Here is a 16,328-nt window from a genome sequence, read left to right on the forward strand (position 1 = left end):
ATGTTGGGCGTGAAGGGATTATTCGTACCATATGAAATGATTATATTAAAAAATAACTAGTTACTATTATCGTTGGTCATTATATCTTTGTAAAATTATCTATATTTGAAAATTTATAATCACAAACATTTACTTATAAGATGAACATGGAGATATGTAATTTATCAATATAACGTCTTAAGATATTTTGATTTTATAAGAATTGTATGGTAATATTCATAAATTTGTGGAATTTTGAAGTTAATGAGAAAAAAAAATACATTTTAAAATATTCTAATACATATATAAATAAAAATACAATTTCAAATCAATATGATTTGAAATCATATCAAAACAAATATAAATTAATTTGAACGTCACAAAATGTGAAAATATCTCTGAATATAGGTATCATCAATAGCAATATGGAATGTCAAATGTGTTTTTTCTAAAATATTTTTGATAAAAAATATTGGAAACTGATAGTGAAATTTTTTCCAAAAATTGATTGAAAATATTTTAAAGAAAATTATTAAAATCTATAAATAAATATTTGAAATATTTAGTATTGTGTTATTAATAATTTTTAGAACTAATAAGTAGACATCACATTCTATGTTATTTAAAGAAAAACTGCAAATATGTTTCCAAAAACTAAAACAAATATATATTTTTAAACTTCAATCCAAATCCTATTTTTTCATTTTTTTTTGGGGAAATATATGGCCAAAATGGTAGCTAAATCTATCCTTAAGATATTTTACCGCGAGATTTTTACAATCAAAAAATTACTAAATGGACGAAAACACCCTCATAACTTTTTTATTTTTCAGGACAAAGCTAAGGTACAAAGAAAAAACACAGAAAGCTGTGTCAGAGCAGAAAAAAGGTGTAAGAGAAAGACAAATGAGTCAATGAAAGCACAGTTTTTTTTTTTTTTGAGTTTTCACTTTCACTTTGCAATTCTTCCCATTTCATCTCTCTAGCTGTATATTAATCCCCAAAAAAAAAGGAAAAAAAAAGCTATTTTTATGATTAATTTATTCATATAATAAAGTTGTATTCCTTTTTTTGTTTTTTTTTTGGTTGGGTGAGGCATAAGATTGGTTATGGTGTTTAATTGAAGGGATTCTTGATTTGGGTCATCATGGGTTGTTGTCAATCTTCAATCTTGAAAGAGCTTAGCTCGGAAAAAGATCAGCGTCATGGGTTGAGTAACCCACGAGCTTCAAACGGCACCGGTGCCGGAGCTGCCGTCGGAGATGGTGGGGTTCCGGTTTTTTCTGAGTTTTCGCTTTCTGAGCTTAAAGCAGCTACTAATAACTTCAGTTCAGAGTTTATAGTTTCTGAAAGTGGAGAAAAGGCTCCGAATATGGTTTACAAAGGGCGTTTGCAGAATCGGCGATGGATCGCTGTTAAGAAGTTTACTAAATCGGCATGGCCTGATCCTAAACAGTTTGCGGTATTGCCCTTTTTACTTCAATTTTATTTACGGTATTGCCCTTGTATTTTTGGAAAGCTAGGGTTTAATGTGGATTGGAAATTGACCTAAATGGATTTAGCTGACTTCAACTAGTTTAGGATTTGAGGCATTTTTTTTTTTTGTTTAAATTATGAGGTGGGGAATCGAACCTTCACCAATAAGATGAAAGTTGGCCTAGCCTACAAACCAAATGAGCTACTAAGATTCCCCGTGTTATTGTTAATTGTTCTGATCTTTTGTTGTTGTTGTTGTTGTAATTAGGATGAAGCATCAGGTGTTGGGAATTTGAGGCATAAAAGGCTGGCAAATTTGATTGGGTACTGTTCTGATGGGGATGAGAGGTTGCTTGTAGCTGAGTACATGCCAAATGATACACTTGCAAAGCATTTGTTTCACTGTATGTTTATTGTTACTGCTTTTGTTTTTTGGTTTTTAGCTTCAATGCAGCTTATCTATGGGAATGAAGCAAAGAATCGAGATAATTTGACGGTTGATAGTTAGAGATAGGCTTAATATAACATTAACTACTTTGCTCCAATAAGTGTTGGGAGATATTAACGTTACTTTTTGGTTTATTCGTAATTTGTATTGTAGCTAGTAGTTATCATCTCCTTTGTCGTATTAGCGAGGCAGAGTGATTGCTTGGGGCATTAAAACATATTTTTTTGTCATAAAAGACATAACGTGGAAATAGAGACGTTTGCTGGGGAAGAAGGGGGGGGGGTGTAATCGAAGTGCTTTTTATTTTTTATGGGTGTGTTTTTGTTGTTATCTTCTTCATACATAAATTTAGTGATATACCTGTTATTAACATATCTTGTTTCTTGCTTTGTCACTTTATGGATTGTTTCTTCCCTAGTTAATCTGATATAATGTAGTGGACTCTTATATTGTATATTGCTTCATCTCATGGTTTCTGTGGTAATGCATTTGCTTTGTCCTTTCTTTGCAGGGGAGAATCAAACCCTTGAGTGGGCTATGCGTTTAAGGGTGGCTCTATATATTGCTGAAGCATTGGATTACTGTAGCAGTGAAGGTCGACCACTATACCATGACTTGAACGCATATAGAGTTCTCTTTGACGAGGTACTTTGATGGACCTCTTTTTTAGAGCTTGAAATGTCCTCATTACATTCTAGGGTAATGACTAAAGTAAACTTCTGAATTTACTTGTACCATTGCGTTAATTCTATAAATGATTTTTGGCAGAGTGGCGATCCCCGTCTTTCTTGTTTTGGGCTGATGAAAAATAGCAGGGATGGTAAAAGTTATAGCACGAACCTTGCGTATACACCTCCTGAGTATTTAAGAAATGGTAAAGTTTTGAACTTTTTGTCTCTGTTGAGTTTTGAAGTTTTTCTCTTTGCACTATTACCATGGATAGTGATGCTATGTGGGACTGGAATTTTGTGGCTGGGTTAAATCTCACAAGACAGTCATTTTGTGATGTGATGTTTTGATTGGAGCTGATTTAAAAAGAGACAATGATTCCACGCGTGTTAAAAAGTAAGAGGATGTATGAGTAACTTTGCTGATTACTATTTACTTATCAAATGTGTAAATCAAGAAACACGTCTTACTCCCTGGATGACCAGATTGACATGTCTACTTCAATAGTGTATAAAATAATATCTCATCTCAAATCTATATGTAGAAAAATCTTAAATTTGTTGATTCTTTGAAGTATTTATGAGTCCAATACTTCGTAATTAGTGCCTGCCTTTTTATCTACTCCTTGGGTGTTTACAGTAAACTTTTACAAAGGAGCAAAATTAGTATTCACATCCTGATATTTAAATGCAACTGTGTTGCTGTGACCTCTTGATACACGAATAAATAGTAGACCGGAAGGCTGTTAGACAAAGTTCTGTGACGTGAGATAATGAAGTAAATTCCAACAGAAGTTGTGAATGTTGTTAGCAACTGAATTTGGTGCCTTGTGCACCTCCTATAACCTGATATACGGTGTGTCATAATTTATCTTTAACAGATGATCTCTTTCCATATGAATTAATTATTCCTGACCAAGATATTCAGAATTTTGCTTGATAGTAATCGGCTACTGGAAACTGATAGCTTGGTGTTGGGGTGGGGGTGAGACTGTATCTCATTAGGGAAGTTCACAATTTAGAGGCGATTTCGGAATTCAAATCCTACGTAGCCATGTACTCTCCTGATGCTTCTACATTTAAGTTCTGGTAGTAAGTTACGTCCCTGCTTTTAGTTCTTTTCTTTTTCTGTGAAGGGGGTGATGGAACTTGAATATGACAATTGAAAAAAAGGAAGATTCCATTATGAACTGCCTGAGTGATTTTATTGATATCCATCACTTTCTATTTATTATCATTCTCATTGTCAACTTATATTAGGGGGATCAACAATTTCTTGTCTATTTGCAGGAAGAGTCACTCAAGAAAGTGTTGTTTTCAGTTATGGAACTGTCCTTTTGGACCTGCTAAGTGGAAAACATATCCCTCCTGGTCATGTAAGTTTCCTAGAATCTGTTTCTCAGCTGTACATCCATCTCTTCTTGCTCCAAGTCTTGGGGAGTGTCACCTTATCAATGATGGGAGCATTATTTTAGGCTCTGTGGTGTTGTATTCATGTGCTGGTACTCTGGAAATTATTTGTGAAACGAGCCACTAATTTTAATTCCTGAGACTATGTACGAAATTTGTTGCCAGACCAGCAATAGGAGGTCTGTCGGACATTAGGTTTGGAACATTAGGAGTTTGAAACTGTTTTGACTAGACATCCACATACATCTTGTGTGTCTTCACTTCATCTTTCAAAAGGAAGAGGATAAATTCATTTGATGTTTAACATTAATGTATAGTATATTTCTTCACTTTGTCTTGAAGAACATTTATTGGCGTCATTGTGTTTACCTTATTTCTCTTTTGCAATTCTTCCCCTTTTCTATGGTAAACTGTTTTAAATTTCAAATTTGAAACTTATGTGCTTAGTTCATTCCTTTATGTTTCAGGCACTTGATATGATACGGGGAAAAAACATTCTTCTATTAATGGATTCACATTTGGAGGGAAATTTCTCGACAGAAGAGGCAACTGTTGTATTTGATCTGGCTTCACGATGCTTGCAGTATGAACCCAGGGAGCGACCAAACACCAAAGACCTCGTTTCAACACTTGGTCCATTGCAAAGTAAACCCGATGTTAGTCCTACCACCATAATCTACTCTATTTTTCTTGATGTCATGTTTTCTATCCTTTCCCCTTCCAAAGAATATGGAAAATAAAAAGCTCATATTGTGATGAATTTGTTGGGTTATCATAATTACCAAATATTATTGATGTAATATTGCTTCCTCATTTCTCCTCCATCTTAAGATGCTCCCTTGTCTTTGTCTCTCGTTATATGCTGTGTCCACGTCTTCTTTTGTCATGAGTAATTGCTTCTGCTGGGAAGTTTAACTCTCTTTTCATCTAATTGATTGCTTTGTCTTATTCAATTAGAGGTTGGAAGGAGTTTCTGATATTCTGGTTGCAGGTTGCATCTCATGTAATGTTGGGTATTCCTAAGAGTGAGGAAGCTCCACCAACTCCACAGCACCCTCTTTCTGCAATGGGTGATGCTTGTTCTAGGATGGATCTCACAGCTATTCATCAGATTTTGGTAATGACACATTATAAAGATGATGAAGGGACAAATGAGGTAATTCTTTTGACCAAAACTGCCACTGCAGAAGCGTCTGTTTCTTTCACATCTTTATGTTGATGCTGGATGTCCAATGATGCAGTTGTCTTTCCAAGAGTGGACTCAACAAATGAGGGATATGTTAGAGGCAAGAAAGCGCGGAGACTTGGCGTTTCGGGACAAGGACTTTAAAACTGCCATAGATTGCTATTCTCAGGTATTTGCATTCATCTCATGAGAAGGGTGTCAATCTGCAATACTGGTGACAACTTGCAACTTCCTTTATTTCAAACCTAGTAAGGTCGGTATTGGCAATAAAAGACTGACCTAGACGAGACTTGAGGTAGACCGAAATATGCTTCATATTAGCTCCTGAATTCCTTTTATGCAGTTGGATGCCATAAATAGTTATTTCCTTGATTAATAGAGACATGCATCTCCATTGGGGGTAGGAATGACAAGTCTTCTGTCACTTCTTGTGTGGGTCGATTGACATTCCTAAGTCTCTATCATGTATCGGATTTAGAACTTTAAAATCAGTGTTTTTGCCAAAAAAACAGTTTCCTTAGATCCATCTATGCTCGACCATTTAATAGAAAGACCAAAATCTGAATGTGGCCTGTGTTTATGGTGTCTTTTCCACATCCAATTCTATACTGTATGTAATCTCGTTGACATTTTTGGTTATTGGTGTGACTGCTGAATCTTCCTTGGCCAATAATCCAAGGGATAGAGTCAATCCTTTCTTGAAATCTGATTCCCTACTGTAGCTGATCGTGTTCACCAGGTTGTATTATTTGTGTGCCTGGTAAATCTGCCATGTTAAATAGAACAATCAATCTATACGCCCCATCCAATCAGAGGGAGAGCCAGGATTTGAAGATTATTGGTTCAGGATTAGTCCCTTTTAAGTTACTGTATGGATTCACAATTAACTTTTTAAGGAAAATGTAGGATTTAAGCCAAAGCTACTGGGTCTGGCCGATCCTACAAATCATATTCTAGCTCTGCCCCTGCATCCAATGATAATATTGTAGCATGACCTTTTTGAGGATGAGATTAATGCAGATGTGGCCAGAAATTTGCAGCTCCATTGGATGTTTTACTGCATTGCCTTTTCTAGCTGTTGGATTAGTAGTATAAATGTCTTGTATTCCCTTTATAACTCATGGTTAGCTAGCAGATGATGATCTAGCTGCATTTGGGTTAACAGAGTGCTTTCGTTAGCTTATTTATTTGCATAAGATGGATGAACTAAATACTACTTTGCTTTAGGGCAATCTGCTTATTTCTTTGTGCCTCACTGCAGTTCGTAGATGTGGGAACAATGGTGTCTCCAACTGTTTATGCACGAAGAAGCCTTTGTTATCTCATGTGTGATCAACCAGATGCTGCCCTTCGAGATGCAATGCAAGCACAATGTGTTTACCCAGACTGGTCGACAGCATTTTACATGCAGGCAGTTGCCCTATCCAAGCTAGACATGCACAAAGACGCAGCTGACATGTTGAATGAGGCTGCAATTCTAGAAGAGAAAAGACGTGGGGGACGAGCATCTTGATAATATCCTCACTTGTATCATTCTTTTGGTCCTATCAGTTATTCTTGTCTTCACAAAATTAGCCCAAATTTCTGTATCATTTGTTTTGAGTGGATTGTCTTAGAACTATGTGTAACAAAGGAAGAGAATCATTTGCTCTGTTGGTATATGCGCATGTCAGTTTTGCACTCTGATTTGTCAAAATATGAAAATAAAGTTCTCAATGTGTACATTTGTATGTATATTTGTTAATACAATAGAGTGGTGAAGATATATAGGTGAAATCAGGAAATGTATAGCTCAGCCTTGCCATCAATGAAAAGGCTCATGAACTCTTCACCATCAACAGTTTCTTTCTCTATCAGCAGCAGAGCAAGCTTGTGCAGGATGTCGATGTGAGTTGTGACGATTTGTTTGGCTCTTTCGTATGCTTTTTCAACCAATTCCCTTACCTCAGCATCAACAATATCGGCTGTTGCCATGGAGTAGTCTTTCTGGGTTGACATCTGAAATTAAACGACGAAATTGTAAGGCATGACTAACAACTTACAGCAAGGAAACGAAAAAGACATCTTGCATGAATTATGTACCTGTTGTCCTAGGAAAGGGTTTCCTCCACCTCCTCCAATGGCAACTTGGCCTATCTTTTTGCTGAAACCTAATCTCTCAACCATCTGCCTTGCCACTCGTGAGACTTGCATGAAATCGTTAGATGCCCCAGTTGTTACATTGTCTTTTCCAAAAATAACCTCCTCAGCAACTCTGGAAGAGCAGGGGATTCAACAAACAGAATTGGGCTTTTTAGAATGTTGGGAGATAAGCAAGGTCATGGATGAATTATGAATAGAAAAAGACTAGCAATCCTATAACCCATATGAGATGAGCTTAAATTGAGCGACATGGTCAGATTCATATATCCGACCTCAGCCTTTTGAGATTAAAACGTAGTTATTGTAGCAGTATCAAATCCTATGTAGCAAAAGATTAGTGCGGTCTAGTTAAGTAACTATACAAAGGGGAAAATCGTATGACACTCATGTTCATCCTTTCAAAATGTATCACCCCTCCCTCTTTATATTATCTTTGACATTTTATCTTTCCATATTATAAGTTCTGGAGTAATAAGCATTTATCCAGGTATAATAGGTAAAACTGACCTTCCACCAAGTGCAACTGCCATTTGATTCTCTAAGTAGCTCCTGCTGTACAGGCCTGACTCAAGTCTTTCTTCGCTGGGGGCAAAGAAGGTGAGACCACCGGCTTGGCCACGAGGAATTATAGATATCTTGGCAACAGGATCATACTCGGGCATAAGTGCACCAACCAAGGCATGGCCAGCCTCTGTAATACAAATGTACAGACAATTAAAAACAGAACAGAGTGTAACTAGATTATCAGGAGGATGTTACTACAAAGTGTGTTATTTAGTTTTGCCGTACCATGATAAGCTACCAGCTTCTTCTTCTCATCTGAGACAACAGCATTTTTCTTCTCCGGGCCAGCAATTATCCTCTCCAGAGCATCAGATATCTCATCTTTACTTATTTCCTTTAGGTCACGCCTAGCTGCCAGGATGGCTGCTTCATTCATCAAGTTTTGCAAATCTGCACCGGTGAAACCTGGTGTTCTCCTGGCAATCTTATCAAAGTCCACATCCTTGGCAAGGGCCTTTCCTCTAGAATGCACCTGTCACGCAGAGTAGTAAGACAAGCAGTTCAGCAAACGGAAGACATTTTTTAAAGCGGAACACCTCAAGCTTGTTCGGTAAAACTTTGACTAAGTGAATATCTTCTCAATAGATCATGCAAATAATAACTGTTTGGCCACGAGAATTATTCACTTTTTTCCGTAGTGTTTGGTCATAAAATTTTCAAATCCAACTTGGAGTTGGATTCCAAATTTGGAAAAGTACTCCAAACCTGGTTTCCAACTCATCTTCATAAATTCCAAATAAAGTACTGTCTTTTCTCCTTTGCAAAAAAGTATAACCAAGCACAACCATCTTCAACTTCATAAATTTCAAATAAAATGAGAATTATTTGGAATCTATGGCCAAACGCCTACTAAAACACTCACATTACCTCAAGGTAAACATGTATCACATTATTTTCTGCCACAAGATGTATGCCCGTAAAGAATGGAGAGACAAGTTTGCTAATTTTGATCTTTATTTATCACAACTTTTAATTTTCTTCCAAAGTATGATGAATGAGGAAACCAACACCAGACAACAACAAGCATAAAGTTGAAACCAAGATAATCTCGCGAATTACTTCATGTATAAATTCAGAAATTATAAGTAAGAACCATAGCATTTCGCGATTCATTGGTAAATCGATTTTGATTCTCTATTAACCAATATTGTGTAACTATTAACATGGTTAAAACAAACTGTTTGAAGTCTAGACGCAGCATGGTACTCTTTCTACTACTATGTTAATATAGAGGCGGTTTCAAAATAAATATTTTATCGATATAGTATACTCAAATTGATAAAATGAATAAGAAAAATGTTGGAAGTAAACTAACCTGAAGAATCCTGACTCTACCAGCAACATCAGGCCTGTCCACAGTCACTTGTCTATCAAACCTTCCAGGTCTCAACAAGGCAGAATCAAGAACATCAGGCCTGTTAGTTGCAGCCAAAACAATGACACCCGAATTTCCAGAGAACCCATCCATTTCAGTCAAAAGCTGATTGATAGTCTGCTCCCTCTCATCATTTCCACCTCCAAGTCCTGCACCTCTCTGCCTTCCCACAGCATCAATCTCATCAATAAACACAATACAGGGCGCTTTCGATTTTGCCTTCTCAAACAAATCCCTAACTCTAGAAGCTCCCACACCCACAAACAACTCAACAAACTCTGATGCTGCACAAGAGAAAAATGGCACACCAGCTTCACCAGCTACTGCTCTAGCTAAAAGGGTCTTTCCCGTACCTGGTGGACCAACCAAAAGACACCCTTTTGGTATCTTAGCACCTAAAGCAGTATACTTATCAGGATTTTTTAAAAAATCAACCACTTCTTGTAACTCCAATTTAGCTTGATCAGCACCAGCAACATCGGCAAAAGTCACTCCAGTTTCAGGCACCTCCTGAAACTTGGACTTGGACCGGCCGAAATCCATCGGCCCGCCAAGTCCTCCAGGCCCGCCCGGCCCGCCCTGAGACCGCCTGAAAAGGAAAAACAACCCAGCAAAAGCAATAATCGGGAATAACAAATTCCCAATAACACTAAACAACCCATTACCCCCTTCACCTTCAGAAACTGATATATCAACACCATTCATCGCTAAAATGTCGATTAAATCCGGGTCATTAGGCACAATTACATTAGCTCTACGCCCATCTACAGCTGTAAGCTGAAGGGTACTTCCGTCTTTACTAAATCTGACCCGTTCAACTTTACCCTTCTTCACAGCATTCAAGAACTCACTGTACCGCCATTGAGTACCTTCTGGAAGGTCAGAAGCGGGCTGCGCTTGGGTCTTTGGAGCATTCAAGATGATATTTTGGGAAAAGGGTAATGGATTTGAAGTACTGGGTTTAGTTGCTTCAGCTTGAATCACTTGGGGTGGTGCTGTTGGGGTTGTGTTATCAAGAGCAAAAGCATGTGGGGTGATTGAAGAAAAGAGTAAAGCAGCTAAAGCAGCTTTTGATGGAACATTCTTGAAATTATCTGAATTGGGTTTTTTGCTGAGAATTGATTGTGGAACTATACACTTCCTTTTGGAGTGAAAGTGGAAATACTTTGAGGTTTTAGGTGTGGGAGGAGAGATAAAGATTTGAGAACCCAAGAAATTGGAAGAGAGAACAGAATTAGCCATTGTTGGGACAAGATTGATTTGGTGTGATCAATCTTTGTTCTTAAATTTGGGGAATTTATAAAGTTTATTTTTATTTTCTAAAAGAGTTGAGTCTTCGCTAATTCTTGAGAAGTAGAATGGAAGCCATAGATTTGGATGTTGGTTTGGGTTGCTTCTACGTGTCAGCAATGTTATCCAGTTACCTTTGATTGATATTTATGTGGGAAAAATAAATACTCTTCATTTTTATATTGAGTTCGAATTTATTGATATAACATAACTGTCTTTATTAGAAAGTAATTTATAGAATTTAGATTTAATCAGATCCAAATTCCTCGTGACAAAACAAAACAAAAAAAGTTATCGAAATGCAAGAGACCTGAAGGCTAGCTTATCTTCACTATACAATAGCACAGAAAATTGGTCCTAATGATGATGTAGAGTGGGTACAAGGCCCATTGGATCATTTATCTTGTCATAAATAAGAATTTGGCCCAAGCCCAAAGGAAGGTTTCTCTGTTATGTAGGTGAAATTTTCACAGGTTGTCCCCTTTTGAGATAGTTGTTCAGTAATGATCCTTCTTTGCACAAAGTGAAAATCTTTTGAGAAAATATTAGACCGCGATCTAAAATTTTGTAAGTAATACAGATATTAAACAACAGTTTCCTAAGGGATATATTTTTCAAGAAACAGTCTCACAAGCTTACTGTTGCATGTAAATATTACATGATTTAATGAATAGATTAAAGGATTGGTACACTGAACATCCAGCCTTTTGGGATTTGATCAGACCACAGATTAATCTCAAACGTGTGCAAATTGATATAAATTGGATATGACAGGCTTTCAAGATTCTTATTGCTCCCTAAAAACCTCTAATATCAGCTCACAATTTCACAAAACATGTTATACAATGGTGGTTGTGGAATATTTACGTACTACATTATTAAAAACTGTGTACATGAATGAGACACAAGCAGACTAGGAATAGTAATTATTCTCTTGAGAATCAAACTATTGTAAACTTAGTTTTATAGTAACATTGGTGCTATGTCAAGAGAAAAAGAAAAGAAAGGAAAAGGAATAGTAACAAGTATTCGTTGCTCACAAAAATAAATTTGACATTTTGCTTGAATTATGTGTGACTACACTGTGTTTCCTAATCCATCTTCCAGTTCTTGACTGCTCAATTCAAATGTCTCGAGTCTTTTAAATACATGTTGTATTTGTGAATATTCTGTCTGCTTGATTTGAAGAAGAAGCAACTCCATGTCAAACTTCTTTCTCCGTTATATATGCAATGTTAATTAGTTGTCATGTTTTCGATCCTTTAAAATTCTCCTACTTTTGCTCTTATGTCTCATCATTCTTAAATCGCGTAATACAATAAGTTCCATCTAATTGTACCACTAAAATACTCTGTTTACCACCATACATGTCACCATCGCACGAGCAAAATATCATTCTCTACTATATTATGTGGGGTTTGAGCTGAAATGACTGCTCAAACAAGATATGAAAGCCAGGGAGGGAGCAAGAGGAATCTTAACATCTCATGTTCAATTTAATAATTAATCGCACACGTTTGGGATGTTCAACTTGTGCATTTAGCTTTGTTTAGTCTAATTGAGATTTGGCACAAAAGAGATTTTATAGCTAAGTTTGTAACCTTCATATCAGATAGTTTTTAGTTTATCCATACGCTACGATTTTCCACATTTTCTTCTTATGTAAGGCTTCTGCACACTTTTTCCCTCCGCTCTATGTCTTCATCCCAGATTCTTCATTCTATTTTTCTTCTAAAGCAACTTGTGATATATCAGTTACCTTGCAGCTAACCGTAATTCTGTCATCTTTTCTTCTACGGAGTGTCTTATTCACTATCTGCACACGGGGATTATTGTTGGCTGGTTTCATAAGATTGCAGATAAGCAAAGACAGAGGAAAAATGTCAACCTATGTAGATAAATATTCTACAAGTACTCTACTTGAGGTGAAGCAAGTAAAATCTTGACAGTTTTACAAGTGACAAAACATTATTAATTGATCTTCATGTTGTAGCACCAAGAATTTTTATACTACAAATTTATTAATTCAGATTGCCCTTAATCTATGTTATGTTTGCTTTAGTCTATATAAGGAAATTAATAGTACTCTCAAGTTACTTTGATATTCTCAAAAAACATAACATACAATAAAATTATGACAACAACAATATCCAGTATAATTCCACAAGATGAAAATATGTGACTAGGCACACACACTATAGTACTTAAAAGATTTTACGAAAACAAAACCAGAAGAGCTCCATGTAACTCTAGTTGCTTCTTGAAACCAAAACAACAACAAAAGAAAGTTGCACCAGAAATAAGACCTTCATTACCTTATTCAGCAAGCCCTGAAAGAACTTCAATCTTTAATTTTTGATGGTTGTTCACCCACTCTTATGCCTATTTGGTAATCTTATGGCAACAAACACATAAATTTTGTTCCCCATTGTATTAAGATACCTCATATAGGCATGTCTCCAAGATGTTTTCAATGATAGAGTAGCCCAAAATGCCCAGAAACCTGTGATGACTCCAATTCCCATGCTAATATAGAATGATGATTCATCAAGCCAGTTATCTTCCTCATGCTGATGAATGGAGGTCACGTCTTGTTCCTTGAGAGTGTTACAGTGAGTAATGTCCTCACGAAAATGTCCTGAGCAGCTTCGGAAAAGTGGTGTGCCGCACAACTCTGGATTCCCAATATAAGAACTATTCTCGAAGGTATCAAATTGACGACCTATTGGAATTTTCCCTGTCAAACTATTGAACGAAACATTGAAGAGTTCAAGAAAGAGAAGCTCCGCCATGCTGGAAGGCAAGAAGGATGACAGGTCATTTCTGGAAACATCAAGAGCTTCCAAAAATTGCATTTTACTAATGTCACAAGGAATTGCTCCAGTTAAATTATTCCTTGATAAGTTCAATAACCGTAATTGACCAAGGGTGGTGATTTCCTCAGGAATTTCCCCTGATAAATGGTTATCTGATAGATCAAGAATCACAAAAGGGAATAAACTAAGACTAGAGATAAAACTATGATCATAGCCTCTCTCATTCAGCATCACAATCACATACTTCCTGTATTCTTCATAGGGACCATAAACCAAGGAAGGGATCTCCTCTACCCCGGCCATCGTGAGGAAATTTTTAACACACTTTGGAATGGTGCCTGATAGGGCATTGGTGCTAAGGTCCAAAATAATCAAGTTTTTGAGCTGGCAAAGCTGTAGGGGAATGTTTCCATTGAACTTGTTCTTTCTTAACGAAAGAAACATTAGATTTTGTGAAGTCTCCCCTAAGAAAGATGGTATGTTTCCAGACAAACAATTTCCGGCAAGATCAAGAATTTTTAGTCCTTGTAAGTTCTTCAGCGACAAAGGCAGATTATTGGACAGCCTGTTGTTTCTCAGAATCAGATGTATGAGAGTTGCAAGATATCCAAAAGAATGAGGTATTTCACCAAACAGATGATTATTGCCTAAATTCAATATTGCCAGATTCTTCCCATATCTCCAACAGTCTGAAAGTGTTCCTGATAGAAAATTTCTCGACAGGTCTAGAAACATAAGAGAATTATTCACGACAAGAGATTCACATACAGGGGAAATGGTACCATTAAAAGAATTCCGGGACAAAATCAACACCTTCATCTTTGGCGAAAAATGAGGTAGAGGACCATGAAAGTTGTTTTTGCTCAGGTCCAGTTCTTCAAGACTAGTAAGTCTTGATGTAACTTGAGGCACTTCTCCTCTGAAATAATTGAGTGAAAGGTTCATGTGTTGTACCTTTGGAGAGAGATTCCAGAACCAATCAGGAACTTCATCTGAGATATTACTATGAGAGATATCGATAAATGAGAAATCCTTTTGTGTATGAAGCCACAGGGGAAACTGTGTACCATGTTGGCAAGACATCAGGCCAATAATGTCAAGTTGAAAGGGAGGCATCCAAGTTGCAGTTATATTGAGGATAATTGAGTTTGATGACAAGTCTAACACTCGCAAATCACTGAAATTCAAGAAATGTTCAGTAATCGAGTCATTGAAAGAGTTCCGAGCAACATTGAGGACAACTAATTGCCTAAGTTGCACGATGCTTTTTGCTAAAGGACCCTCCAGATTATTGGATGAAAGATCCAAATGTTTCAACTTTGAAGGCAGGGTTAGTGGTAAATTTCCTTCAAGAAAATTCCTTGAGATGTCAAGAAAAGTAACTGAAGTCATGCCCTCAAAAGACGGAAGCTTGCCTAGAATAAAGTTTTCAGAAAGATCAAGAACTCTAAGTGAGTACATGTTTCCAAAGGCGGTATTTGGAAGCAAACCACGTAGCTGACTTCTTTTGAGATTAAGATGAACAAGACTCTGAGAGCTTGTGTTGACTAACCAGCTAGGAAATGGAGCATCCAGATAGTTTAATGAGAGGTCAAGAACCTGAAGGGATGTGAAATTTACAGAAACAGGAAGCAATTTGGGAAGATGACAAGCAGACAAACGTAATTCCATGAGAGACCTTAGGAAACTGATGTCATGTAGCCAGTTTTTGGCATTGCTCAGGTCAACTCCACTCAGGTCAAGAATCCTCATATTGGAAAGGTGCTGAAGCCATTGGAGACTATCGACCCGTAATGAAAAACCATCACCAAGATCAAGAAACTGCAACCGCGACAGATTTCCAAGATGCTCAGGGATTGATCCCCTAAAGTTGGTTTTGTGCAAATTGAGATACTCTAGGTACTTAAATTTGCAAATGATAAACTCAGGAAACAAGTCCTCAAGGAAATCATTTTGGCTCAAGTCTAAGTGTCTTAAATAAGGCAAGCCAAGCAAGGATGTCCCAAACTCACCTTGCAAGAATTGCTGGTGCAGGTCAAGAGTGATCACGTGTCCGGTTATGTTGTCACATTCAACACCTTTCCAGTTGCAGCAATTTTCCTCGAGCATCCAAGACGACATCATCTTTGACTGTGATGGATTCCTGAAACCCTGTCTGAACTTGATAAGAGAATTTTTTTCATTTTCTTTGCAAACAATGTCTGAATTCATAGCACTAGATAATAACAATCCATCTAATATAGTACTACTACCTACAACAACAAGGACTAGAAGTAATAAATTTACACCTTCCATTGGTGACTAAATTATGCTCAATAATCAGAGAGACATTTATGAGCCAATTTAATACAGTATGAAATTTTTTAGTAGAAAGACTTGTGTTTTGGTCTTAGAAAGACTTTTGAGTCTGTCAGTCGACCTCACAGTGAGTTTTTGACCAAAATTATCCGTAGTGTTTCGCTCAAACTTTAACTTCATCCTTATAATATTTCCCTTAACTGAAAACATCCTTTTAAATTTTAAAAAATATATCTCCGTTAAGTTTTCCATCCATTCCCAAAGGAACAGAAGTTTTTTTATTCATGTAACCTTTTCCTCTTTTTTTTTGCATGTAAGTTCTTCCTTCCTAATTGTGATCAATTTATTATTGAGATTGAGAATATTATGTCCTAATCTTTCTCCTTTTTTTCTCTTACCACCAAATTCTTTTCGATGGCAATATGGAATTTACCTAATGCATATAAATTTTAGCCTTACCTGTATAGCAAGGACTCTCAAAATTACTATACAAAAAAAATGTAACGATGCGTTGCAAATAAGTTGGACTCGACTATAACGGTATGAATTATTAGTGCATACAAATAATAAAACAGTTAGAATTATATTTTTGAACTACAGTAACTTTATTTTACTGCTCATTTTTGAATAATTCCTAGTTAATAGTTGGTTAACTAGTTTTTCCTATTTATTAATA

At 36.5% G+C, this 16,328-nt stretch overlaps 3 protein-coding genes across 3 annotated transcripts; 1 reads left to right on the plus strand and 2 right to left on the minus strand.

The window, feature by feature from the left end:
* The first annotated feature begins 843 nt into the window (after positions 1-843).
* LOC129902442 (serine/threonine-protein kinase BSK1) lies at positions 844-6,889 on the plus strand. The gene is made up of 9 exons (XM_055977680.1): positions 844-1,441; positions 1,724-1,859; positions 2,415-2,548; positions 2,672-2,777; positions 3,862-3,947; positions 4,449-4,637; positions 4,973-5,137; positions 5,223-5,336; positions 6,429-6,889. The coding sequence occupies exons 1-9, from the start codon at positions 1,127-1,129 to the stop codon at positions 6,678-6,680; spliced, it is 1,497 nt and encodes a 498-aa protein (XP_055833655.1). The 5' UTR covers positions 844-1,126; the 3' UTR covers positions 6,681-6,889.
* LOC129902441 (ATP-dependent zinc metalloprotease FTSH, chloroplastic) lies at positions 6,827-10,694 on the minus strand. Its single transcript, XM_055977679.1, has 5 exons — positions 9,189-10,694; positions 8,099-8,345; positions 7,817-8,000; positions 7,250-7,421; positions 6,827-7,165 (listed from the first exon to the last, which is right to left on the minus strand). The coding sequence occupies exons 1-5, from the start codon at positions 10,488-10,490 to the stop codon at positions 6,944-6,946; spliced, it is 2,127 nt and encodes a 708-aa protein (XP_055833654.1). The 5' UTR covers positions 10,491-10,694; the 3' UTR covers positions 6,827-6,943.
* Positions 10,695-12,630: 1,936 nt separating this feature from the next.
* On the minus strand, positions 12,631-15,682 carry LOC129902440 (receptor-like protein EIX2). The gene has a single exon (XM_055977678.1). The coding sequence runs from the start codon at positions 15,647-15,649 to the stop codon at positions 12,905-12,907; it is 2,745 nt and encodes a 914-aa protein (XP_055833653.1). The 5' UTR covers positions 15,650-15,682; the 3' UTR covers positions 12,631-12,904.
* Between the last annotated feature and the right edge of the window lie 646 nt (positions 15,683-16,328).

Source organism: Solanum dulcamara, chromosome 9 (genome assembly GCF_947179165.1).
Source record: "Solanum dulcamara chromosome 9, daSolDulc1.2, whole genome shotgun sequence".
Classification (NCBI taxonomy): Eukaryota; Viridiplantae; Streptophyta; class Magnoliopsida; order Solanales; family Solanaceae; genus Solanum; species Solanum dulcamara.

What these genes read in the sequence shown, in the direction of transcription:
- LOC129902440 (XM_055977678.1), bottom strand. Translation starts at nt 15,649, where the DNA reads ATGGAAGGTGTAAATTTATTACTTCTAGTCCTTGTTGTTGTAGGTAGT.
- LOC129902441 (XM_055977679.1), bottom strand. Translation starts at nt 10,490, where the DNA reads ATGGCTAATTCTGTTCTCTCTTCCAATTTCTTGGGTTCTCAAATCTTT. An exon ending in GTAGAGTCAGGATTCTTCAG is followed by an intron (nt 8,346 to 9,188) that starts GTTAGTTTACTT and finishes TCTGCGTGACAG; the next exon opens with GTGCATTCTAGAGGAAAGGC. An exon ending in ACCCTTTCCTAGGACAACAG is followed by an intron (nt 7,166 to 7,249) that starts GTACATAATTCA and finishes GTTTAATTTCAG; the next exon opens with ATGTCAACCCAGAAAGACTA.
- LOC129902442 (XM_055977680.1), top strand. Translation starts at nt 1,127, where the DNA reads ATGGGTTGTTGTCAATCTTCAATCTTGAAAGAGCTTAGCTCGGAAAAA. An exon ending in CATTGCAAAGTAAACCCGAT is followed by an intron (nt 4,638 to 4,972) that starts GTTAGTCCTACC and finishes TTCTGGTTGCAG; the next exon opens with GTTGCATCTCATGTAATGTT. An exon ending in CCATAGATTGCTATTCTCAG is followed by an intron (nt 5,337 to 6,428) that starts GTATTTGCATTC and finishes GCCTCACTGCAG; the next exon opens with TTCGTAGATGTGGGAACAAT.